Source organism: Carcharodon carcharias, chromosome 24 (assembly GCF_017639515.1).
Source record: "Carcharodon carcharias isolate sCarCar2 chromosome 24, sCarCar2.pri, whole genome shotgun sequence".
NCBI classification, from domain to species: Eukaryota; Metazoa; Chordata; class Chondrichthyes; order Lamniformes; family Lamnidae; genus Carcharodon; species Carcharodon carcharias.
In genome coordinates, this window is record NC_054490.1 from 32,408,556 (window position 1) to 32,434,511 (window position 25,956).

At 40.5% G+C, this 25,956-nt stretch overlaps 1 protein-coding gene across 8 annotated transcripts in view; it reads left to right on the forward strand.

Annotated features, from left to right (window-relative positions):
• LOC121269317 overlaps positions 1-25,956 on the forward strand; it is a 67,035-nt gene that overhangs the window by 20,890 nt on the left and 20,189 nt on the right. For all 8 annotated transcript variants that reach the window (XM_041173860.1, XM_041173862.1, XM_041173863.1 and 5 more), the window contains 4 exons: positions 354-612; positions 11,723-11,879; positions 15,456-15,508; positions 20,679-20,792. In XM_041173860.1, the coding sequence (XP_041029794.1) occupies positions 376-612; positions 11,723-11,879; positions 15,456-15,508; positions 20,679-20,792 (561 nt within the window). In that variant the 5' untranslated portion in view covers positions 354-375. The remainder of the gene's footprint in view (positions 1-353; positions 613-11,722; positions 11,880-15,455; positions 15,509-20,678; positions 20,793-25,956) is intronic.

Below are 25,956 nucleotides of genomic sequence, written 5' to 3' on the forward strand. Positions count from 1 at the left end.
TCTGAGAGATTCTGCGGAGTGGAATACAGTTAATGTCCTTATGACTCTTCATCAGAAATGTAGAGAAATTGTTTCATTCAGGAGGATCTGAATCTTTGGAGAACTGCGGTTGTTGACTTCATCAATGTTTTCGAGACTGAGATTGGTAAATTTTTTAAACTAACTGGTGGAGGAATATATGGATAGCGAGGTGAATTAGGGCTAGGAGCTCAGCAATGATTTTATTGAATAATGGAGCAAGTGGTGCAAGTCCTACTCATGAGTTTAATTTTTGTCCTCTTTTGTTGTTACCAATTATGTCATATATTGGAATGATAGTCAGTAAAGCCTCTCTTTATTGTTTTTTTTTGCAGTTCAAATAATTTCTGAGGGATCATGAGTGAAATTCTAGCAATTCTTGATGAGCTGTCATTGGATGAAATGGAAAGATTCAAGCTCATATTGGTTGATAATGGAATCCCAGCTGGAAGACTCGAGAAGGCTGATGCTACGAAACTGTTTGATCTTATCCAGAAAAATTTTCTGGACGAAGCACAATGTTTACGTGTGATTCAAGATGGCCTGGAGGCAATTCCGCGCATGGATTTGCTCGGAGGTTTGAATAAACTTCAGGTAATTTATATCTTCTGCTTTGGCAGCTCTCTCAGCTTCTTCACATTGCAAGAAATAAATGAGAACTGGGAGGCTTTTGCTTCGGAATTATCAACTGTTGAGGAAAGCAAATTGTATTAGGCTGAGTTAAAATCAAAAGACAATAAATAATATGCTGTTCATTAACAAAAAACTTTTTCATAATATTAGCCTGGTTTACAAGATTGACATGTTTTAAGCTCCCATGAACTACCTCACTCAGCTGCCACTTTGCCCACACGTCATCCCACTCACATGCCACCTTACCCACCTACAACCTCATTCACCTACAATCTCACCAACCTGCCACACCAACCACCTGCCACCTTACACGCCAATCATCTTGCCTAACTGTCATCCCACACATATGTAACATACCCAACTACAACCTCAGCCAGCTGCCACCCTAAACACCTTAGCCTCACCCATCTACAAATGCACCCATCTGCCACCCTGCCCTCCTACCACTTTGCTTACCTATCACCCTATCCACTGAATACCTCACCAATGTGTCAATCAACCAATATGCCAACCTACTGCCACCTTCCCCACACATCTCCTTTCATCTACTACCTCACCCAAATGTGACTCTACTCACTTGCCCACCAACATCACCCACCCATTCTACTCAACGACTTACCCCATCAACTAAACTGTGTACTCATTTGTTCATTCATACACCCACACATTCACTCTTTCATTAAAATTAATAATGCATCCCCCCAGCCACTAGCATTCACTTTGTTTTTTTGGACAAATCATTCTTGCAACAAGCAAATAAAAAAGGCAGAGCTTGCTGGGGGCATGTGTTTGTGGTGAGAAGCTGTATAAGTGTGCTTTTTCCCCTTCTTATGCTGCAGCGCTGCAATATAATTCCCCATTGGTTGCTGTATTGTGTACATCTTAAGAAGCTGTGCTCGGGAAAATCTGACAATAAATGCGAGCATTGTCGAGGGTTGGAAAAGTTCAAGCAAATCAACAATCTGACGACAAATGTTGCTTTGCAGAAGGGCTGATATTATATTCTATCTGCCATGCTGTTGGCCACTCATCCCGCTTGTGTATATCCTCTGCACCCTATTTGATTCCATCCTGAGAGATTAATTTTGAAACCTGCAAACCGGCATTCAGTACACTTATCCACACAATGAGCATAGATCACAAATAACCAAGTTCGAATCCCTGTTTTGCTTCTCTAGTTACAGTTTTACAACCTTAAAATGTACCATTTAAGCTAATTTCTGTTTTCTGTCCATTCACAAATCTTCAATCCATGCTGCTGTCATGCTATAATTGAACAAGTCCTAATTTGTATGGCTCCTCACTGAAAGCTTTTAAATACAAGTAAAATACTTGCACTGATTACTCCCACCAGTAATATTTAAAACTTGCAAAGCTTTTCAAACATATTGCCCTTACATAAATCTGTGCTGACACTCCTTAAGCATATTCGGCCAACTCTTCCTGTCACTGGATATATAACTGAAATGTGCATCAGGATGGTGTTGAAATCCTGACTTTCAAAACTATATTGGAATTGCCCGTGATGTTTTAACTTGATTAATCAATTTCCTGTGGGTATCTCCAACTCTGGGATAGTGTTGACTGTTTGGGGCAGTTCCAATGTACTTACCTAGTTAGTTACCCAGGAAATATCAGATAGGTTAAAACTAATCCCCAGACAACTGCCACTGCCATCACCACACTGACTCCCCAGACAACGAACACTCAGACCTCTAACTTTAAGTTCTGAAGAGTCTATCCTCCAACTGCCAAGACCCCACTTCCTGGCAATGACCCCAATAGTACACGAATGCCTCACCGCCCAACTCCAATACTTCAGCATTAGCTGACTACCAGCCTGACCCCCACATAAACTCTCAAGCCCGATTATACTTCCAATCATGCAACCATTCCACTACCTTCCAGACCAGACAAAACCCTGAAACGTACTGTCTAAACCCTGACCAGATTGGTCGAGACATGACTAACTCCCTGAACCGAATCCCCACCTAGCCACGTACCCACCTTACAAAACACGACAATTCACCTCCCCAATTACCTACTTCATCCACCTCCCCCTCCCCCCTAACCACCTCACACACTGGACACATTTGCCCAACTCTGCCGCACACCACAGCATCATCTACTGCCTATACATGTACACAACTGCCCAGCTTAACAAGCTCACCCACCTCACAAAACTACCCCCATACAAGTGATCAATTACATGCCTGACCCCCTGCCAAGCTCACACACATAAACTTTACCTCCTTGTCCATCTCACCCATTTACCCATTTTTTCACTTCATCCACCTATCAGCTTACCCTGACCTCGCCCACTTCACCAAACCACCCAATTACACCCCTTACCCACTTACAAATCACAACCACCTACCCCCTCCTATCTACCCAATTATCCAACTGATGTTCTTCTCCTCCTGACAGTCTCTTCCACCTACACACGTAGCCACTGACCCTCAAACCCACTGCACCCAGTTAGCAACCTCAACTCCCTCCCCCAGCTACCTTTTATCCACCTACACCCGTGCCCCCTATCTACTTAGCGAGTTAATTGCTTCTGCCGGATTGCTTACCTCACACACCCACCTCCATCCACTTGTAGATCTACCACCTACCCACTTATACATATAAGCACTTTGCTCAGATATCCACCCCACCTACCTGACACACCTATCCCCTATCCTCCTATGCACCTACTCACCTAGCCACTTCACCCACTTACAGATTTGCACACATCACAACAATACAGCTCACTCATCTACCCCTCTACCCACTTTCCCTCCTAACATTCAATTACTTGCTCACCGACCTCGCCCAACACACCCACCTCAGACATGTCACCCATAAAACCACCTCATCCACCTAAGCCCCTACCCAGTTACCCAACTCACCTGCTTATGTCCTCAGCCATTTACCCACATTACCCATCTACACCCCTACTCACTTACCTATCTCAACCCCACTCTTATTTTAACCTGCTTACACATCTGCCCCTATCCACCTACCACTTATCCAGATTCCCACCTCACCCACCTGCACTTTTTCACGTCTCTGTCATCTACGCACCTACCCATCTGATCAGCTACACCTCTAGCCATTTATGCTTTATTGACCTTGCAACTTCTCCCATCTTCACTCCCAGCCACTTACACACTGGCCCACCTCACCTATCTATTCGCTACCCCCTACCCAGTTCCTCAACTTAAACAATCACCCACCTTACCCAACTGTGTTCCTTTGAACTTACCCACCTTAGCTACTTACACAAATTGTTCCCTACCGGCTGACCAGCTTACCCAACTTATCCACCTTACTCCTACCCACTTACCCAGCTCACACCTCACCAATCTAACTACCACCCCTGCCTCAACCACCGAACACATGTCAACTTGAACACGTAACCACCTCAACCCCTACTCCGAACCAACCTGCCCATCCCATTAATCTACCTATTCAAAGCTCGCCCATCACCTATTCATGCATTTTGATCTTAGTTAAAGGTTTGGTGCTGGATGACCTGAGAATTTCCAATGTTAGGTAGTGTTGAAAAAATCTTGTAAGATTAATCGCAACTACTGGAAGTATGGCAGTTTAAATTCTGTCATGGGAAAGTTTTTAGAAATGACAATTTGTAATAATAATAACATGGGCTGCTGTATGTTACTTGAGGTAAGACTGAGAGCTAGTCTGGATAGTGCTCTGGACATAATGCAAGTGGACTTTGAAAAGTTGTATTCAAAAGTGGAACAGATTTCTTAACAAAGTTATAACCCATGACATAATGAGGCCAGTAGCAGCATGGGTATGAAGTTCACTGGGTGACAGAAAAGAGAGAGATTGGGAATGTTAGTCTTGAGGAAGGTAAATACTAGAATTCGACAGGAGTCAGACCTAAGAAAAGAGCTTTTCTTCATTTATATTAACGATTTAGCCTTGGATGTACAGGGCAAAAGTGCAACATTGCTGAATGGCACAAAATGCGAAAACATTTTTAACCATCAGGAGAATAATGACAGACTTCACGTGGTCATCGACAGGGGAATAGGGCTTATAAAGTAGCAGATTATATTTAATGCAGACGAGTGTGAAGTGATTAATTTTAGTCACAAGAATGAAGAGAAAGTAAGCAAAATAATAGATACAATCCTAAATGTGGTGCAAGAGCAGGCGAGCCTGGGGAAGCCAACACACAAATTGTTCAACATGGCAGGCCTGGTTAAGAAAGTATTAAATTAAGCATAAATGATATTGATATTATACTTTACAAATAACGTGATAGATTACAGAATCAAAGATTTTATGATGGACCGTTACAAAACATTGCCTGGGCCTCAATTGGAGTATTGTTTTCAATTCAATCACGGCACTTTAGGATGGATGCTCAGGCATTGCAGAAGTGCAAAGGAGATTTGAAAGATAGTTGCAGTGATGAATAACGTCAGTTGCATGGATAAGCTGGGAGACATGGAACTCTTTTCCCTGAGGAAAGGATGATTATAAAGATACTTAATAAAGGACTCCAAATTTATGAAGGATGATGACAGAGTAGAAAATGGAAGCACATATTTTCTTTGCTGGAAATGTTTAGGACCAGAGGATACCGATCTAAGATGATAGGTGAAAGTAGCAAAGTTGACTGGATAAAATGATTTTTATGAAGCGAGTTGTTACCATCAATAATTCACTCCCTGCAACACCAATGGAAGCCAATTCAATCATGAAAACATGCCATTTCAGTAAACTAACTAATTTTTTTCCAAATTGAGAACTTTTATTCCTGAAATGACCTTGCCATCTTCCATATCTACCATAAATCTTAAGTTAATAGAGCACTTCCATCGAAGTACTGCCCATTGGGTAGCATTCATTACTCACAGCTTCATTTCCTACAATTAATTGCAGAAATGCGTTCACTCTAGCTGAACTTATAACATACTGACTAAAATAAATCTGATGCACTTCAAGAATCTGCTTTCTCTGTGTCTTTCACACTATATTCAATTTCAGTCATATTGCGAAAATATTTTCTTTGCACTCCTCAAATATATGTCTTCACATTTGCTCTTCTAAATCCCTGTACTGTTTGGGGGTAAATTTTAGACTCCCAGTGATGTGATTATGACTTTATTGTTCTTCCATTCAAACTATGGTAATTCGATGATCTTTCAACAATATAATCTCTCCTCATAACTATAGCTGATAGTTCAGTGAAGGTACTGGCCGATATGTATGATACCTTAAAGTATTATCTGCCTGATTGGGGATGTCGAAGGTGGTGAGGGAAGATCCTACTTCATCTCATCTTCTGCAGTCTACCAGCCACGGATCGAGCTGTCCATTGTAGTAGCATTACTAGTGTCCCTCACACATATGAGTAAATGCATGGTTAGCAGGGGGTAGAATGTTTGATTCCTCAGCAAAAGAATCAGGTCAAATATCTTCAGTCCTATCACATTCAATTGTGATTGGTGGTGGATTATTAAGCAGCAAACCAGATGAATCGTCTCAATATTCAGGAGACCAGCACGTTAATGTGAAACTCCAGATTGAAGTATTACAACAATTGCCAGCCAGAGCAGCCAAGCTGATAATTTACCTCACCCTGCTCGTGACAGCCTTGACATCACAGTTGTAAATCTTCAGTATAATTGAATCATTCTACTTCACATCAAGTACCCACTTGACACACTTTATACAGCAAAGCACTGGGACCTGACAGCACCCCAACTATGTTGCTGAAGAATCCTGTCCCTGAATGAGCCAAGCCTCAATACAGCTAAAGCACAGCATCTACTCGCCAAAGTAGAAAATGACACACATTTTTTTTCCAACTAATGCAGGGCAAATCAAAACTGCCAGATTGCCATGATATTAGACAACTCTCAAACATCACACTAGTGATGAAAGCTGTTGTCAACAGTGTTATCAAGCAGCACTTACTTAACAGAAACCTGGGCACTCATATATAAAAAGAAAACACAGCGGATCTGGAAATCCAAAACAAAAACAGAATTACCTGGAAAAACTCAGCAGGTCTGGCAGCATTGGCGGAGAAGAAAAGTGTTGACGTTTCGAGACCTCATGACCCTTCAACAGAACTAGGTGAATCCAAGGAGAGGGGTGAAATATAAGCTGGTTTAAGGTGGGGGGGAGGGGGGCAGGGTTGGGTTGGGGGGAGAGAAGTGGAGGGGGTGTGTGGTTATAGGGACAAGCAAGCAGTGATAGGAGCAGATAATCAAAAGATGTCACAGACAAAAGAACAAAAGAACACAGAGGTGTTGAAGTTGGTGATATTATCTAAACAAATGTGCTAATTAAGAATGGATGGTAGGGCACTTAAGGTATACCTCTGGGGGGGGGGGGGGGGCATAAAAGATTTAAAAATAATGGAAATAGGTGGGATAAGAAAAACCTATATAAATTATTGGAAAAAACAAAAGGAAGGGGGAAGAAACAGAAAGGGGTGGGGATGGAGGAGGGTGTTCAAGGTCTAAAGTTGTTGAATTCATTATTCAGTCCTGAAGGCTGTAAAGTGCCTAGTCAGAAGATGAGTTGCTGTTCCTCCAGTTTGTGTTGGGCTTCACTGGAACAATGCAGCAAGCCAAGAACAGACATGTGGGCAAGAGAGCAGGGTGGAGTGTTAAAATGGCAAGTGACAGGGAGGTTTGGGTCATTCTTGTGGACAGACCGCAGGTGTTCTGCAAAGTGGTTGCCCAGTTTACATTTGGTCTCTCCAATGTAGAGGAGATCGCATTGGGAGCAATGTATGCAGTAGACTAATTTGGGGAAAATGCAAGTGAAATGCTGCTTCACTTGAAAGGAATGTTTGAGCCCATGGATGGTGAGGAGAGAGGAAGTGAAGGGGCAGATGTCACATCTCTTGCGTGGGCGTGGAAAGGTGCCATAGGTGGGGGTTGAGGAGTAGGGGGTGATGGAGGAGTGGACCAGGGCATCCTGGAGGGAACAATCCCTACGGAATGCCACCGGGGGGGTGGGGCATAAAAGATATTAAAATAATGGAAATAGGTGGGAAATGGAATAAAAGATTTAAAAATAATGGAAATAGGTTGGAAAAAATAGGTGGTATTCATGCCTCCCCTCCCCCCGGCGGCATTCCGTAGGGATCATGCCCTCCGGGAAACCCTGGTCCACTCCTCCATCACCCCCTACTCCTCAACCCCCACCTATGGCAACTCCCCATGCCCACACAAAAGATGTAACACCTGCCCCTTCACTTCCTCTCTCCTCACCATCCAAGGTCCCAAACACTCCTTTCAAGTGAAGCAGCATTTCACTTGCATTTCCCCCAACTTAGTCTATTGTATTCGTTGCTCCCAACGTGGTCTCCTCTACATTGGAGAGACCAAACATAAACTGGGCAATCACATTGCAGAGCACCTGCGGTCTGTCCGCTAGAATGACCCAAACCTCCCTGTTGCTTGCCATTTTAACACTCCACTCTGCTCTCTTGCCCACATGTCTGTTCTTGGCTTGCTGCATTGTTCCAGTGAAGCCCACCGCAAACTGGAGGAACAGCAACTCTTTTTCTGACTAGGCACTTTACAGCCTTCCGGACTGAATATTGAATTCAACAACTTTAGACCATGAGCTTCCTCCTCCATCCCCACCCCCTTTCTGTTTCTTCCCCCTTCCTTTTGTTTTTTTCAATAATTTATATAGATTTTTCTTTTCCCACCTATTTCCATTATTTTTCAATCTTTTATGCCCCCCACCCCCACTAGAGCCAAACCTTGAGTGCCCTACTATCCATTCTTAATTCGCACATTTGTTGAGATAATATCACCAACTTCAACACCTCTGTGTTCCTTTATTCTTTTGTCTGTGACATCTTTTGATTATCTGCTCCTATCACTGCTTGCTTGTGCCTACAACGACACCTCCCTCCACTTCTCTCCCCCCACCCAACCACACCGCCCCCCCCCCCACCAACCACCCCACCCCCCCAACCATAAACCAGCTTATATTTCACCCCTCTCCTTGGATTCACCTAGTTCCGTTGATGGGTCCTGAGGACTCGAAACATCAACTCTTTTCTTCTCCGCTGATGCTGCCAGACCTGTTTTTGACCTGGGCACTCATGTTCAGTTTGTGTTCCACCAGGGCCACTCTCCTGAAGACGTCATTGGAGCCTTGACTCAACCATGGATATAATAGTTGAATGTCAGAGGTCTAATTCGAATATAACTCATTGATATCAAAGCAGCAAATGGATAAAAGGCATACTAGATTAATTAAAGTCGAAAGCAATCAGGAAAATCTCTCCATTTGGTAGAATTCAACCAAAGACAAATGAAGACGCATGTGGTTGCTGGGTTAAATTCATCTTAGCCACAAAATATCGCTGATCAAGTTCCAGAGTGTAGTGCCGGAGGCCCAACTATCGTCAGTTGCTTTATGAGTCACATTACCTCCTTCATATCGTCAAAAGCGCGAGGTCCGTTTTTGATTGTGCATTGATAAATGTTTAAAACCGTTCAGACATTGAAGCTATTCCTATCCAAATGCAGCAAGAATTGACGACGCTCGAACATGGCTGACAACTGACAAGTCATATTCGCGGCAGGCAAGTGTAGGGAATTACAAGCGAGCCTGAGACGAGGCGGTGGCATAGGGGTTTTATCATAAACTAGCATGTCAGATAAAACGCGAAAGTGTTCTGGGAGTCCGGATTCGAGTCCCACAGCAAATGGTGAAACTTGAGTTCAGTAAAAATCTGGGTTAAAAAAATGATGAGTTTTTGAGAATCTGGTTAGGTGATGCACTTCAGTGAAGGAGTTAAATAAAAACTCACAAGGATCGAAGATTGCATTGACAAGAAATTAAACTTGCTCCTCCTATAGTGGATCCTGTGAGGCTGGTAATTCTGCAGCAATTAACTAACCTGACATCCCAAAACCTGTCTACCACCGACAATGCACAAGTCAGATGTTATCTACATGAAGTAGTTCATTTCCAAAAAAGTACAGTAACACTCGGGAAAAAGCTGACTGCTTGATCGACATACCATCTCTCACCTTAAAAGTCCAATCCTTCCACTTAGAGCATCTTCTCAGCCCTCTAAGACGGAGAAAGATAAGGATATCAGACGCAGGGAAACACTGGCACCTGAAGGTTTCAATATTGCCAATCCTTCACTGTCACTGAATCAGAACTCATTTCTGAACAGTTCTATGTGTACTACAACACATGGGCTGTGGTGTTTCAAGGAGGCAGCTCTCCACCACCAGCTTCTTAAGGGTAATTAGGGTTGGGTAATATTTACTGCCCATTCCAGCGAAGCTCACATACTAGGATCAAATAGAAAAGAAAACGTCATCTGCCTCAGATGGATGGACAGTTACTTCCACTAATGTGTTCCCATTTCCATGCCTAACGGAGTGTTCATGATCTGCTTTTATACATCTTGCTAGTCTAAATAATTGAAATAAAAATCTCTTTCCTCATGAATTTCTTCGTCTAACTTTGCTGAATTATTTATTTTTACATCCATAGATTTTTTTTGGTAACTGCAAAAGCCTTCTTCTTTGTTCTGATAAGTTATGTTATTTATCTTCCAAGCCTCGGCAGGACCATTCTTTCCTGTGGCTTTTGCCTTAGGGAAATCTATGTTTGAACAAAATATGCTTTACTTGTTTAAATATTAATCATTGTTTGTCTAATGTCATATATCTTAATGTAGTAGATAGGCAACCAACTCGCCCCTCAGGGAGACGTGGTGTAATTGCTAATTTTAATGCCCTAAGTTAGGAAGTAACTAAATTACTTTCAAACGCAATGCAAAAGTATGACCTATGGCTGATCATTAGAGTAAATATATGAAAACTTATTTTTCTGTTCCTTGGAAGCTTGATATCAAAATATACAGATTTGAGGCCTAACAACTATTTCTCCATTATCACATTTCCTTACTCTTGGTTCTCTGTTACAATCATCTTATTTTGAACACAGCAAAGAATGGTTATCTGAACTGATGCAATACTTAGCCATACTCACTGCTCCTTCAAGCCTGAAATAAGTGGTACTTATAATTGAAAGTGATTTGCTGGTGGAATTATGCTGCTATTCCAGCCGCTTAGAGCTTCTAGGTGCATAACAGAACTAAAATGCTACCGGCGCTGGAAATCAAAAACAAACGATCAAAAAAAAACAGAAATGGTTAAGAACTCAGCCAGTTAAGCATTATTGCTGCAGTGCGAAAGAGAGTTTTTTTCACGACGTACATCATCAGATCTGACAGTTTTTAAACAATTGCAGCGGCATCTAAAGGGGCAGAAAAGAAAGACAAAGCCGCAACATAAGGGAACACATAATTGATTCACAAAGAAAAAATGTATGATGGCGCAAGTCAAAGGGAAATTTTGATGGAGGTAGGAAATAAATACAAATTGGATCTAAATGGTATGTAAATTGTTATCAAATTAAGAGTAAGATAAATCGGCAAAGAACTAGGCCCTCTTTGAAAACAAGGTCGCTAGCAATTTAATCCCTTCAAGGACGTGCTCCTCAACATCACAGACCTGTAGCGCTATTAACACAAATCCCTGTTCTTCCAAATCTAGTTTGTCGTTACCCACACTATTTTTCACAGCATTGGCAGCAGTGCCTTCAACCATCTGAGAACTAAGGACTAAAATGTTCCTCTCTAAACCCCTCTGCCTCTTTCTTTCACTCTCTTCCTTTGAAACACCCTTTAACCCCTTCTAAAATTTTGAATACCGTTAATAAAGTTTGCCTCTTTTTCTCTGTGACATTTTGTTTGGATCATTACACATCTGTGAGGCCTCTCAGGACGTTTTTATTTTCTTCCTGACATCATATCAGTGCAAATTGTGGCTACTCGATAGTAGAAGAGCTAACCTTCAGGTGAGTCACAGGTAGACTGACAAAACGCCATAATCCCGAATTAAATACCATAACAGGAAAGAACACCCATGGTTCGAAGAATAATGGATGGCAGTTGTGAGTCTCAAAATTGGCTCTGAATCCTATGATGTGAGGACGTCAAAATCTCAGAGGCACTTTACATACCTTCGCCTTATCTTTGCAGGGTGGTGATGTGCCCGATGGAAAGGCGAAAAAATCAACAGGCAGTGTTATCTTTAATGCAAGGTCCAAATCCAAAGTGAGGCATCCTCAGGAACATGGTCCAGCAAAAGTGCAGCCAATCAATACTGGAAAAGTAGGAGAGGTTTTAACAAATTCAGGTAAGCCTCAAACATAATATAGAACTGCCTTTCGTTATCATGTTTTCAGAACACACTCACTATTGAGTACAAATTGCAACAATGGTGCAATAAGTCGGAGACGAGGAATCCTGCTGCGGGTAATTGACCTCCTGGCTCACCAAATCTTGTACACCAGCATAAGCCAGGAGTGTGATGGAATACTCCCCACTTGCATCGAAGACAGCAGCTCCAAGGAAACTTAAGAAGCTTGATACCAAACAGCCTGTTTGTTCGGCACTGCATCCACAATCATCCACTTTCTCCACCACCGATGCTCAGTTGCAGCAATACGAACCATCTACAAGAAAGAGTGAAGAAACTCAGGAAGGCTCATTAGGCAGCACCTTCCAAATCCACAAAATCTATAATCTGGAAATACAAGGGCAGTAGGTAGATGGGGGCACCACGACCTGGAAGTTCCCCTCAAGGTCACTCACCCCATCTTGATTTGGAATCATATCGCTGTCCCTTCACAGTCACTGGGTCAAAATCCAAGAACTCCCTTCTTAATAGCACTGTTACAATAACTCTACCGCATGTACTGTAGCGGTTCAAGAAGGCAGCTCACACTACCTTCTCAAGGGCATTGACATATGAGCAATAAATGCTGTCACAGCCAGCGAAGCCGACATCATGTGAATGAATAATAAAAAGTTGGTGAATCGGCTGCTGGAACAGTGGATTGCTTTTCCCCACATGCTACCTACCTATTGAATGCAGTATCAGGTGCAGAAATCGAGAAAAGTGGAGAATATTCCACTTTCGAAGGGTGTGGATGGTTCAGACCTGAGCCACACCTTGCATCAAAGCAACCAGAACCTGCCCTAATCGAGTAGCCACACATTCATGTAGCCGGTGAAGTTATAAATTGCCCTTGTCATCCTCAGTGTTTTTTTTTTCCAAATGGAGTTCAAAATGGAAGAGTACTAACTTATCAGCTCAGTGCCGCAGTTGTTCCAAATCACCAGGAGGTTCCATTGCCTATATTTGACCTGATGGATAGATAGATGGAAGTCCAGGGGGAGGACGGTTGGATGAAGAGAAATCAGACACAGAGACCGGTAAACAGTCATGCAGATGGGAAGACAATAATCAAATGAGCTGTTAAATTTAATTTTTAAAAAATGGTCGAAACACATTGGCATAATTGACCTAGATGATTGGTTCCTCGATTGGTTCATTGATAGGTAAATTCGGGACGGTTTATTCAAGCAATAACTTGTGGAACTAACCAGGGAACAAGCGTTTCTTTTAGACCCAATAATGTGAAATGCAGCAGGGCTAATTAATGATGTCACAATACACGAAACTCTATGGTATAGCGATCACAACTCATTAGAATTTCACATTCAGTTATAAAGCGAGTTATAAAGTTGTGAAACTGAAGTCCGGAACTTAAAAGATGACGATTACAAGTTTATGAAGACAATTTAACTAACGTGTAATGAGAACATAGGATAAAAATCAGATGAAAGAGATTCTGTGAGGGTCATGTAAGGAGATTTTTTTTAAGTCTCCACAATATTGGCAATGTTATGTTGGCCAGTAAACTGAGTAAATGCCGATGAAAAATTGAAACAAAATAAGTGTAATGTTACAACGATTAATTTAGAACGTAGCAAATTATGGCCAAGATTAAAATAATGAGGAGAACTTGGAGTAACAGAGAAAATTAGTAATACATACAAAAGATGCAAAAAAAAGCGTGTGCAAGTATAAAGCGAAAAAAAACAAAAATAAAAGTGAGTTGTGGCCCCTTAGATGGCAAAACATGGGAGCTATTAATGGGGAAAAAAAGGAAATGGTGGAAACACTGAACTGATATGTTATGTCTCTCCTCATCCCTAGGAGCCTAGAAATCGGTTTGTTTGTTATGTGTGTCTTTGTGTGTGTGTTACGAGGACGGGAAAGAGTTACATTAAAATATTCGAATAACTAAAGAAAAAATCTTACGAAAGCTAATGGGACTGAAGGCTGAATAATCTTAATCCAATTCTTGTCATTCTCGGGCCTTGGAAAATGTGGTTGGAGCGATAGCTAAATAGGAAACTATAAGACAGTTATATGAACATCTGTCATTGTGAAAATGCTAGAATTCTTTACCCCGGAGGCGGGATGGGTGTTGGGGGAATGCTAGCAGCAGGACATTGAGAAAATATTTTTGGGAATGGTAAAACGCACTGGACAGGTGTATTTGAATAATTTGTGATTGGAACAAGAAGGGTTCAGATTGGTGCCATGTATTTAGATTTCCTAAAATCAGGTGATAAGGTGGCAGGTAAAGTATTCCTGTCCAAAATAAGAGCTCATGGTGTTTGGCATGATAAATTAACATTTACAGAAGAATGCCTAATTAACCGCTATAGAAATTCGGGATAAATTGCTAATTTTCAGTTTGGTAAACTGACAGTCGAGTGCCTTATGGATCAGTGTTGGTCCGTCAATGATTTACGGTGTATTTTAATTATTTCAATTAAGAAATCACCTGAATTATAGTCAGATTTGCTGATGATACAAATATAGGCAGGAAGACAATACTTTGTGGGGAAAGGGAGTCTGAAAGGAATATAGGCAAGTTAAATATGTGGGAAAATAAATGGCAAAAAGTAAAAAGGTGGAGGCATGTGAGATTGCTCACCCTTGGCAGGGATAATAAAGAACACAATATTATTTAAATGGAGGGAAGGTGCTGATTGCTAGAGTACGGTAGTATCCTTGTACATGAAGTACAAACAGTCAGCATGAAAGTAGAACAAGTAATGATAAATGCAATTATAATGCTGCCCTTCATTTGCAAATCAGATGATGTATAAAGGGAGGGAAGTCTTGCTGCAACTGTACAGAACATTGGTGAGATGATTCCTATCGTGCAATATATGGTTTTGGTCTGCTTACTTAATGGGGGATTACACTCCTATTTAAATAAGTTCAGATACCGATCCCTATGTTGATTTCTGGGATAAAATCGCTGTCTTATGAGGAACGTTGACAATGGGAATTTAGAAGAATGAGTGGGAATCTTCTTGAAACACATACGATTCCGAGGTTGCTTCACAGAGAAGGTTTGGTATTATTTATGTAAACTAGACTAGAGGGGGGCAGATTTAAAATAATGGCCTTCCCATTTACGGCGGAGATGTGGAGGAACTTCATTTCTCAGCGTTTAATTGGTGTTTGTAATTCTCTCCCACAGGGAGCAATAGAGGCCCGGTCATTAAATACACTCATGCTTGGGCTTGACATTTGATTGATCTGCAATGGAGTCACACGCTATAGGTGGCAGGCAAGAAGCGAACTTATTGAACGGTGGAACAGGCTTCCTGGGCTGGATTGCTTGTTGCAGCTCTTATATCGTATAGCCTTATGTCAGTGGTTGCGTGGGTGAATGAGTGCTGGGCAGGTGAATGGGGTGACGCAGGATCTGTAATAAAATAATAGTTTAGATATTTGCACAGCAGAAAGGCTTTGAATAAATATGCATGTTTCATTGCTAATACAAAGTTCACCCTTCTATTCTAATTTTATTTGTGTGAAATATGGGGTTATTTTGTCTAGGTGAAAGACAATCCAAAGATTATGGTCGCGATTCAAAGCTGCGAAATTCCTGTGTAAGTATTTCAAAAGAAATATAAAAAATAATTTAAAAAAGAAACATACAAATTCAAAAACAATGGCACGGGTTTATTTCTGTTTGGTTCACAACCTGTCACCATTTATTTGCATTTATTTGACACAATGGTATAAAAGCAACCCACTAGCGGTGCAATCGGTTCCATAGACATTTGCCATGTACATGTCAAAATTTCCTTGACAGTCTACGTGTTTATTTGAGGATATAAGAGGGAAAGTAACCTCCTAAATTTACTCCATAAAATTTTCCACTTTTTCACCCAGAAAGCAGCTCAACACATTTCAGGATTTTGCCAATTGCTTGCTGACATTCAAATGAAATCGCTTTCTCTAATTTGAAGCTCATTTTCTTTCACTAAACCTTTGAACTACTTAGGTCAGATCTTTCACAAGTAATGTGTTACACGATTTCTAGTTTTCTTTTTCATTTTCGTTCTCTCTCCGTATAATTACCATTCGTCAACTGTATGCACATTTCGGTGTCCATTCATATATGTATCTTTTATATTCATTTTAAATTTCAGCATTTACTTCGACGTAAAAGTTAATACTTAATCGTGATTTTACAGTCAATGTTTGTATTAACGCATTCAACTAAGTATATTTTTCAACGTGAATGTCTTTAGAAAAACTACAAATCCTCTGTAGACATAAATGTCCATCGCTGGAAAAATGCTGGAAACAATTATCGCACATTTCAGTGTTTATTGTGCATAAACATTATAAATCTTTAGTATATTGAAGTATACGCTCCTATATGAAATCTGTCAATCATTTGAATATTGCAGACTGTTTTTCTGTTTCAATGCTATAAATCCATAATAGGATTACATACCCATTCTTATATAAACATGCTGAATACATTGTAGACTTCTGCGTCCACTATTAATTCAATTCTATCAATAAATCGTGAAATAAATTGTCATCCCTATCTAAACTTTGCTAATGCTGTATCATTTCTGTGTTTACTTCCAGCGGAATACTGTCATTCTATCAACATTTTTGATTTTACTGTTCTATAGGTGTTATCATTTCATCCAAGGTTAAATGATTAGTGCCTATATAATTGTTATCAATCATTTGTAAACTATAGTGCCCATTCCTATATACATGTTATCAATATATTATGGATTTCAGATTTCGATCCTATATAAACAATATCAATCCTGTATATATTTTATTCTCCATTATTATACACGCATCCCTGACATAAACACCATTAAACCATTCTAGATTTAACTAAGAATTCCCATATATAAGCTAGCAAACCATTTTGGTTGTCAATATTTTACATATATAAACACAATGAATGCATCGTAAATTTTAACTCCTATTCCTAGGAAACCGACTAAGTTGCAGATTTCAGTTTCTGTTCTCATTTACCACGGAGATGTCTCCATTATGTCTTAACCATCCTGACCGCATTTGTTTTTGTCCTTGGTGACAATAATTGCATCAGAAATCTCCTGGGACAATGCTTCCTCCGTCCAGCAGACAGGGAATTAAGTGCACTTGCTGCAACCTGGCTTCCCATGTTTGATAAGTTTAGGCAGTATAACATCAGCACACACAGCTCTGCCCACGGCAAGCAAGTCAATAATTTTCCTCAGCGACTGTCCGTTTGATACCCACGTCTTCCAGGACAGACAGGCTTTTTATCGCGTGTGGAACTTTTCCAGTAACAGAGTTCTCTTAGAGTGCAGTTCAAGGTCGAGTGTCACACATTTCTCCGATTATCTCTGGTGATAATTTTCTCTGCTGTTGTTTAAATTAAACCATTATTTTTGTTGATGTGCCCGTGTCTTTTGGATTCCTTCATGCAGCCCCCGATGATTACATCTGTCAAGGCATATCTGGATATTCTGAGACAAGTGTAATTATTAATCATAGGCAAAGCATCCAAAAGCCTGCTGGACTTTGCTGCTTGCGGCTGTTAGTGCATTGGCCCCTCTTGCCGTCCGGATCGTCCGTTCCTGCCCGAAGTCAATGGGCTTTAGGCTGGGACGCCGAATTTTCTGTAGCGGGTCCCACCACGACAGGTGCTAAAATTCCAGTCCTCTGGCTCCAATGTATCTTGTAATTTATGAGAATGGATTGCTTGTCTTCAATTACGGGTCCCATCACAATGATGTTAGCTTAGATCCAGTTAGCGTTTTCCGAAACATGTTTCGCATATGTTGAGAGTAGAAGACTGTCGGCTGTGCCTGGAAGTATGTTCCATGCTGCAGGTTGCATCAAATGCATTTAGTTCCCTGTCTGCTGGAAGGAGGAAACAATAGCCCTGGAGATTTCTGATGCAGTGATTGTCACCCTGGACAAAAAGGCCATTTCCCTTTTGCATTCAGTGTAGGAATGCTAGGGAGTGCCGTTCAATTAAATTGAGGAACTGTTGGTTCTGATCTGGGTAGAAGGTATGATTAACATCTATTATTATATGAATGTTTATAACACATTGACTATATCAGCAACCTTTCTGGCCAGCTAGCTAGCTATAACTTATACAGTCTGTTTTGAAATAAACGTTATGAAGTTGTTTTGCTAGCATTCCTATTCTTAGCGAAACACCAGAAATCAATTGAATATTTTAGTGTCCATTTATATGAAAACACCTTGATTCCTTCAATAGTACAATATATTCTTATATAAACAATATCTGTACATTATTTCTGGCAGTGTACATTCCTCTGTAAACGCAATCAGTCCATTTCTAAATAAACTATTTCAATGTATTTTAGAATAAACTGCCCGTTCTTATATAAACAGCGCAAATTCAATATACATTTCAGTGTTCATTCCTATATAAATGTTTTAAATCTATTGCAAATATCAGTGTCCAATCCTATCCAAACACTGAGTAATCCTTTGAATTTAGTGACCATTCCTATATAAGTGCTAACAATCCATTGTAGGTGTCAAAGTCCATTCCTACATAAAGGATGCAATTGAAATGTAGCAATTAAATGCCCGTATATGAACAGTGAAAATCCATGCAGGTTTCAGTGTTGGTTCCTACATAAACGCTTTCAATGCATCTTAGAATTAATTGCTCGTTCCTAAATTAACACTATCGCTCATATATAAATATAATCTCCTATTCCTATATAAACAATATTAATACATAATGCAATTAAATGTCAATTCCTAAATGAACATGATCATTCCATCGTAGGTCCAATTATTCATTCATATATAAACTTCTTAATCACTGTACATCGCAGTGTCCATTCATATTAAAAAAATAACTTTCAAATCCATGCTAGATTACAATGTTAGTTCGTATAACACTTGCTATTATTCTATTAATTTTCGCATTGCATTTCCTATATACACAGTGTCCGTCGATGATGGATTACAGAGTACATTCATAAAGAAACACCATCAATCCACTCCTATATATATGTTCCCAAACGATTGCATATTACAGTACCTATTCTGAAGTCAATGCCTATAGCTAGATAATCGCTACCAATTTCTCGAATACATCAGTGGCAAATTCCAAATAATCGCTATCAATCCATTGTGGAATCAAATGTTAATTCCATTATAAGCTTTGTTCATACAGTATGCACTGTGCATCGTAGTTATATTCCTATATATACTCATTCACCCATGCGTATTTCAGGCACTAGCAATCTATTACAACTTTCATTGTCCCTTCCGATATATATGTTATCGATTGGCTGCCGTTTTCAATGTTTGTTTTCTGAACAAACCTACCTAAATCCACTGCACATTTAAGTATCATACTCAACAAAAAAAAACTCAATCAATCCATTGCAGATGTCAGCATCTATTCTTATGTAATCTATTAACTAATTACTTAATCGAATATTCGTGGCCTATTTCTATATAAATCCCAACACTCTATCATAAATGTCGCTGTTTATTCCTATGTGAACACTTTAAGTCCAGTGCACATTTCAGTGTCCATTCCAGTCGAAACACTTCCATCTTATTAAATACTTAACGTGTTCCTTATATAAATGTAACCAATACATAGCAGATTTCCTTGGACTTTCATCTGAAAACACTATCAATCCGTTTTTTATGTCAATGCATTTTCCGACCTGAAACTTGCCAATCTATGGTAGAAGTAAATATCCACTTCTTTATTAACCTTATCAATGTATGGCATAATTTAAACCTGTATCTGCTGCATATCTATATGCACACAAACAAAACACCTGAAGTGCCGTAGAATGCTACAGACCAAATGCAGACACGATGGCCCAAGTGGCCTCTTTCTGCGCCAGAAACTTAATGCATTGTAGATGTCAATGCCTATGCGTATTTATTTCTCATCCATCCGTTATTAATTATATTTCCATTCCTAAATAAATGCCATTAATCAATTCTATATTTCAGCGTACATTTCTGTAGAAATTCGAGCAATGCATACTAGGTTTATATTTCATTCCTACTAAGATTTTTCACTCCATTGTAGATTCATATATTCGCTTCTACATACACGTTATCCGTCACTGGTAGATTCCTCTATAAGTATTATTTCATGGCTGATTAGACAACTTGTAAATTTGAGCAATCCATTAGATTCTTCTGAACATTCCTATGTAAACATCAACAATCCATTTTAATTTTGTGGAATATTTTCTGTATAAATTAGACTAATACATGGCCAATTTATATGCCATTTTATATAAAATGGTATCGATCTAATATAGATGTAAATATTATTTCATATGTCATTGTTTTCAAATCATTTTAGATTTAATTTCCATCTGCTTATCTTTGAACAATGAGATTCCGTACTGGAAACAAATTAAAGACGTTCATGCCTGCCATCTACTTTTTTTGAAGGCATGGCCATTTATTTTAAAAATAAAGAAACACATGTGGATGCTGGAAATCTGAAATAGAAAAAAAAAACCTTGCCAGAAATGTTCAGCAGATCACGCAGCAACTGCGGATAGAGGCTGAGTTTCATTACAAGGTCGAGATTTCCTGTGATATTTCCTCAGAAAAGCCACAAACCGCTCCATCCCCCACCCCACGACCTCCAGCCCACACCAAGTATATGTACACTTCGGCTGCCCAATGCCCCTTTGAATCATTGAGATTTGCGAGTCACCTCACCTCTTTATCCGTTCATTGATATATATTCTTATCACTGTTGTTTCTCATCCACAGTTAATGGAGATTGCTTTAGGTTTGATCATCATCATCTTGGCCACGACCGCAGCAATCACTATGTCCAACAGACCATTCATACCACTAAGAGTTCCTTGGTGGCCTGGGGTTCTGGTAAGATTGGGTAATCAATCGTTTGTTAATAATAACGAACAGACTACTCCCCGTTGCCTTTCATGTTCTAAGCCTGCAACATTATCGAATGGTAACAGAAATTACTAATAAATATTTCGAGTTTTAATGAAGTTTACAGGTGGCTGCTAGGCATTCCAACACTGTAGGTAAACTTGAGATTGTACAAATCCACCACACCTTTAGCGAGAGAGAATGCCGGTCAATTGTATTATTTTGAGATAGAAGCAGCACCATAGGGGGGAAAATGTCTGCCATGAGATTAATTTGCAATTTGTACAGAGGAGACGGAGCATGATCAGAATTATTGTTTGGGGATTGATGCAGGGAAAATCGGATCGTAGGATTTATTTCGCTCTGCTATACTCCATCGGGGAAGAGTGGGCAACGTTGTTAATTGAAGATTGGTGAAGATCTCTGGGTATAGAGCAGGGCAGTGAGATTTAGCTGTGATTGATATAGGACGGTGAAGAGAAACGGGGCAGTGAGATTAGTTTATGATTAATGTAGAACAGTTGGGAAAGAAAAGGGAAGTGGAATTAATTTGTTATTGATATAAGACTAATGCTGGGAACAGGGCACTGGGATTAGTTTATAATTTATTCAGGGCTATGGGCTTGTTTCACTTTGATACAGCAAACGTGGAGAGAATGGGGCAGTGTAATTAGTTCGGGTTTGAAATCATACAGCGGGATATCGCGGTAAGTGCTTTAGTTTAGCGTTGATAAATGATTACGGGGTCTCATAAGACAGTGCGTTTAGTTTGCGATGGACAGATGGTTTTGCGATCTGAAGTTACTGTAACTTTATAGATAATTAACTGTGCAGCCTCCCATGCTTAATGAGTATTAGCTGGTGAGGCCTAAGGTGGAAGGGATTTCCCGAGAGCCTCTGAAATTTATAATCTTACTTTCAATATAGAAAGTTGATCCACATCATGCCATTCTGTATGACTTGTGTATTCTCCATGGTTTCACCTTCAAACTGGTAATGATAAAGAAGTGATCGGTATCACAATCTGCACTGTGCGAGGTGTGGCCTGAAGAGCGCCGAGTTGCCAATCGTCAGATCTCAGATAACACCATGTCATCTTTGCCGATGTCTACCCTGGAAGAAGGCATTGGTCCATGTTGTGCTAACAGTTCTAACAGCTGCTGCCTATTTTGCTCATTTTGCTAATGCCGTGATAATCGAGCCACGAACAAGAAAAACCAAGAGGGGTTGATGCTACGACATCCTTGCAGAAATTGCACCTGTTATTGAAGTGAACAGCGCAGGTCATATGGCTCATAACCTGTCTCCTTACCATAAAATTCATCTCATGCTAGCCGAAGCAATTGTGCAGAAGACAAGCAAATTGTTGTGCGAAGAAGTATTGGGTAAATCTGTGCAAATAAATACAAACGAGTAGTAGCAATGATAACGTTTGTGCCATGTATGAAGACATAAGAAGTGCACTCAGCACACCATCACCAAAGTTGCTCACTTGAAGCCCGCAAATAGGGAGATACCCACTGATGGACAAATGCAATGGACTGTTGGATAGACCACTACTCTGAACTCTAATCACGGAGAATAATATTTCTCTGCCTGTGGTTGACTCCATCCCGCAGCTACCTGCCTTGTAGGGGCTTAATGTGGAACCCTAATTACTTTAGATTGAAAAGACCATTGACTCTTTGGCAGCAAGGGAAGCACATGGAAATGCTGGCCTACCAGGTGAGCTACCAACATCCGAGCCCTCTGCTGGAGAGAAAGAGCTGCCCCATAGCACATGCATGGCACAAATGTGATGACATTCCATAAGAACAAGGGTAAACAAGAGGATTGCAACAGATGTCAGAAAATGTTACTGCTCAGCGTCATTTTGAAGGCCTTTAGAACCGTAATTCAACCGAGGCTCCGTCGACTATCAGCAAAACTTTCTGGAATTCACAGATGTTGCTTCAGAGCAGAAGGATCCATGGTAGACATAAATGTCTCCCAATGTGAGCTTCACGATAAGTGCAGAGGGCAGAAAACACCACTTTGCACTGATTTTTTGGCTGTTACAAAATTATTTGACACCGTGATCAGGAAAGGCCTCCATCAGAACGTATAGGAAATCCGCTGCCCTCTAAAGCTTCACAATTTAACGTGGCCCTCCTTAAAGAGTGTACATGTGCCATTAATTTTGACAGTTCTGCCTCTGACAGATATGCTATCAAGAATGGGGTGAAACAGAGCTGTGTCTAACCTTCACTCTGTTTTGTATTAGTTCTCTTTTCTACTAACATGGAAACATTTACATCTACAGACGAACAGGTATGAAACTCCCCAATCTATATAGACCGAGAGCTAGGACAAAACGGTGGCATCTCCTGAGCAGACAACTTCTGCATGCTGATGATGCTGAGCTGCTTGCTGAGACAGAATCCTCAAAGGTTCATGAATCATCCACCCCATGTTTCTGGCATGCTCAGCCTCACCATCAATTTCAGAAAACATTATTTATGGGACTTGGTGCTGTGTCTCCAGCTGTGAACAGGTTCACCATCACACCCCTGGCAGCAACCAGCACACACTGCTACATTGTACCTAAGGGGACAAGCAACGTGTAGTTTGACTATGCTTTGGGAAGGCAGTCATCACCTTTGGCTAGCTAATGGAACGGGCATGAAAAAAAAATATCGTACTGAGCCACAGGAACAAAATGTTTGTTACAAGATCTATATCCACAGCACAATCCTGTACGGTAATGAAACATGGACAACTTATACCTCCCAAGAGGAAAAGTTTAATAACTTCCATCTATGACGGGTCCTTAATACAATAGGGAAATATGACGTCATCAAGCAGTCAAAGGGCAATGTATCAAGCATGCTAGCGTTAATCAAACAAAGAAGGCTTCAGCGGCTAAGTATATGCATAGGAAGGAATCTGGCCGTTTGCCCAAGGATATGCGATACAAGAAGGCAAAACATGCTAAGGGACAAGCTCCGATTCAATGGCGTTACTAAAAAAAAAGCATGAAAGCCCTCAAAATTAATCATAGCAAGTGGGGAACTAGAGCTGACCACTGCTGTAGGTCGAAACATCACTGGTTGCAAACTTTCTCCGCTATGACAGCATGCGATTTTAGAAATTCCAAAGCAGCATACGGTGCTGCTAACCAGGCAGCAACAGAAATTATTCTGTGCCAACAGCATGGGACAATTTAATGTTTGTTATTTGTGACAGACCTTGCATTTCCAGAATCGGCTTGGTGAGCCTTCAAAAGAAGTGCAGCAAGTGAGTTCAGCTCTCCTAAACAATGTTCTGAGGCTGCATTCCAAACATTCTTCCCATATGGATGAATGACAACCAACCTATGCAGAACAGGAGCGGAGTCTGTGGCAGTGGGGATGATATTTACATTGATAAGTGGATATGTGATACTGCAAGGTGGCCGGTTTTGTTTGTGATTGATAGAGCACCAGTGAGTTGAGCGCAATAGTGGTATTAGTTTACATCAGGTTTATGGTGCACGTTAGAAAGGAGGGCCCTGGGATTAAATTGGAAATTAGAGGGAATTATGGGAGAGAACCAGCCAATGAGTTAGTTTGGTTTTGACCCAGGATTAATTAGAGAGGTAGAAGTTGGATTCGTTTTGACTTGATTGGGAATATAAAAGGAAGAATCACTGAAAGCTTTTTTTGGGATGTACACTCAGGCCAATCAGACATAAGAACAGTGGGATCAGTTTTGATTGATACAGGGCTCTGATAGAGTATGGAGAGTGGACGTAACTTGGATGGTTACAGGCCTAATGGAACAGAGTTGGATTTATGCAGACATCATTTGAGAGAGTGAATCCCTGAGAATTGTTTACAATTGATCCAGGACTATGGGGGATTTATTCTCCGATTGATTCATTGCTCCTGGGAAAAGTTGGAGCAGTATGATTATTTTGGAATTGTTGCTGGTTAGTGGAAGATAACAGATGAATATCGGGCTAATGGAAATGAGTGACGCAGGGGTTCAATTATCATTAATATAAAAAATAATGAGAGAGAACGGGAAAGTGTGTCTAAAATAGGTTTAACACCAGGATAATAAAAGCGACCGGGACAGTCAATTTAAATTGCGAGTGATAGAAAGATAATGAGAGCGAGTGGGTCCAGTGGAATTGATCCAGGGCCATTGAAGTGAACAAGAATTAATATTAAATCGGAATTGTTCAAGGGCTACAGTAAATGGGGAGAGAGTGGGACAAATTTGGTTCATGGCCAATGGGAGAGTGCGAGGCAGTGGGATCATTTTGGAATTGTGCCTGTAGTTGATAGCCTACATATATGCTGTGCTCCACTTTTGAACCAGGGTGAAACATGGACATCATAGAGGAGGAAACTAAAAGCACTGGAGCCATGTCACCAACGTTGCCTGCAGAAAATGTTACAAATTAAATTGGAGAACAGGCACATCTACATCAGTGTTGTGTCACAAGCAGGAACGGCAATTGCCAAAGCTATGTTCATGCGCCATCAGTGGTCATGTAGTTATGTTGGGCATGTAGATCGGGTTCCAGATGACAGGCTCCCAGTTCAGTCAGGGCAGACGCACCTGAGAAAGGTGAGAAGTAGCGTTTCTGTGGGAAGGGTCCAAGCACTTTGAGACCCAGCATCGACAAAATTGAGGGAAAAAGCGGGAGTAGCTATGATAGCACACCATGGCACACAGTGATAACACAAGGCCAGATAAATTACATGACCACAAATGTCCTGCTTGTCCTGAATCGGGCTCATCATCCACCTTCGGTCTCATGGAGGCAATCATCCTCTTTGCGATGGATACATAGTAATAGTAATAATATCAAAAGTAATAATAAAAATAGTAATATTACAATGATAATGACAACAGACATAATAACTCTACGATTGTTTGGAACACTTTCCTGTGGTGGAAACTTAATCTTGTTTCTACATTCAGCACCTGACACAGGAGTGATTGAGGCTGTAATCAGCAAGTAAAATGGAACTAATATCCTTCCTCAGAATTGACTTGCCTCAATACAGAGAGCACAACGTTATGAAGTATAATCTCTACAATTTTATCAACCAATCTACTTTAAATCGGGCAATGTTTGAATTGGATGCACAAGAGAGCGTGGCAGGAATTACTCAATTTA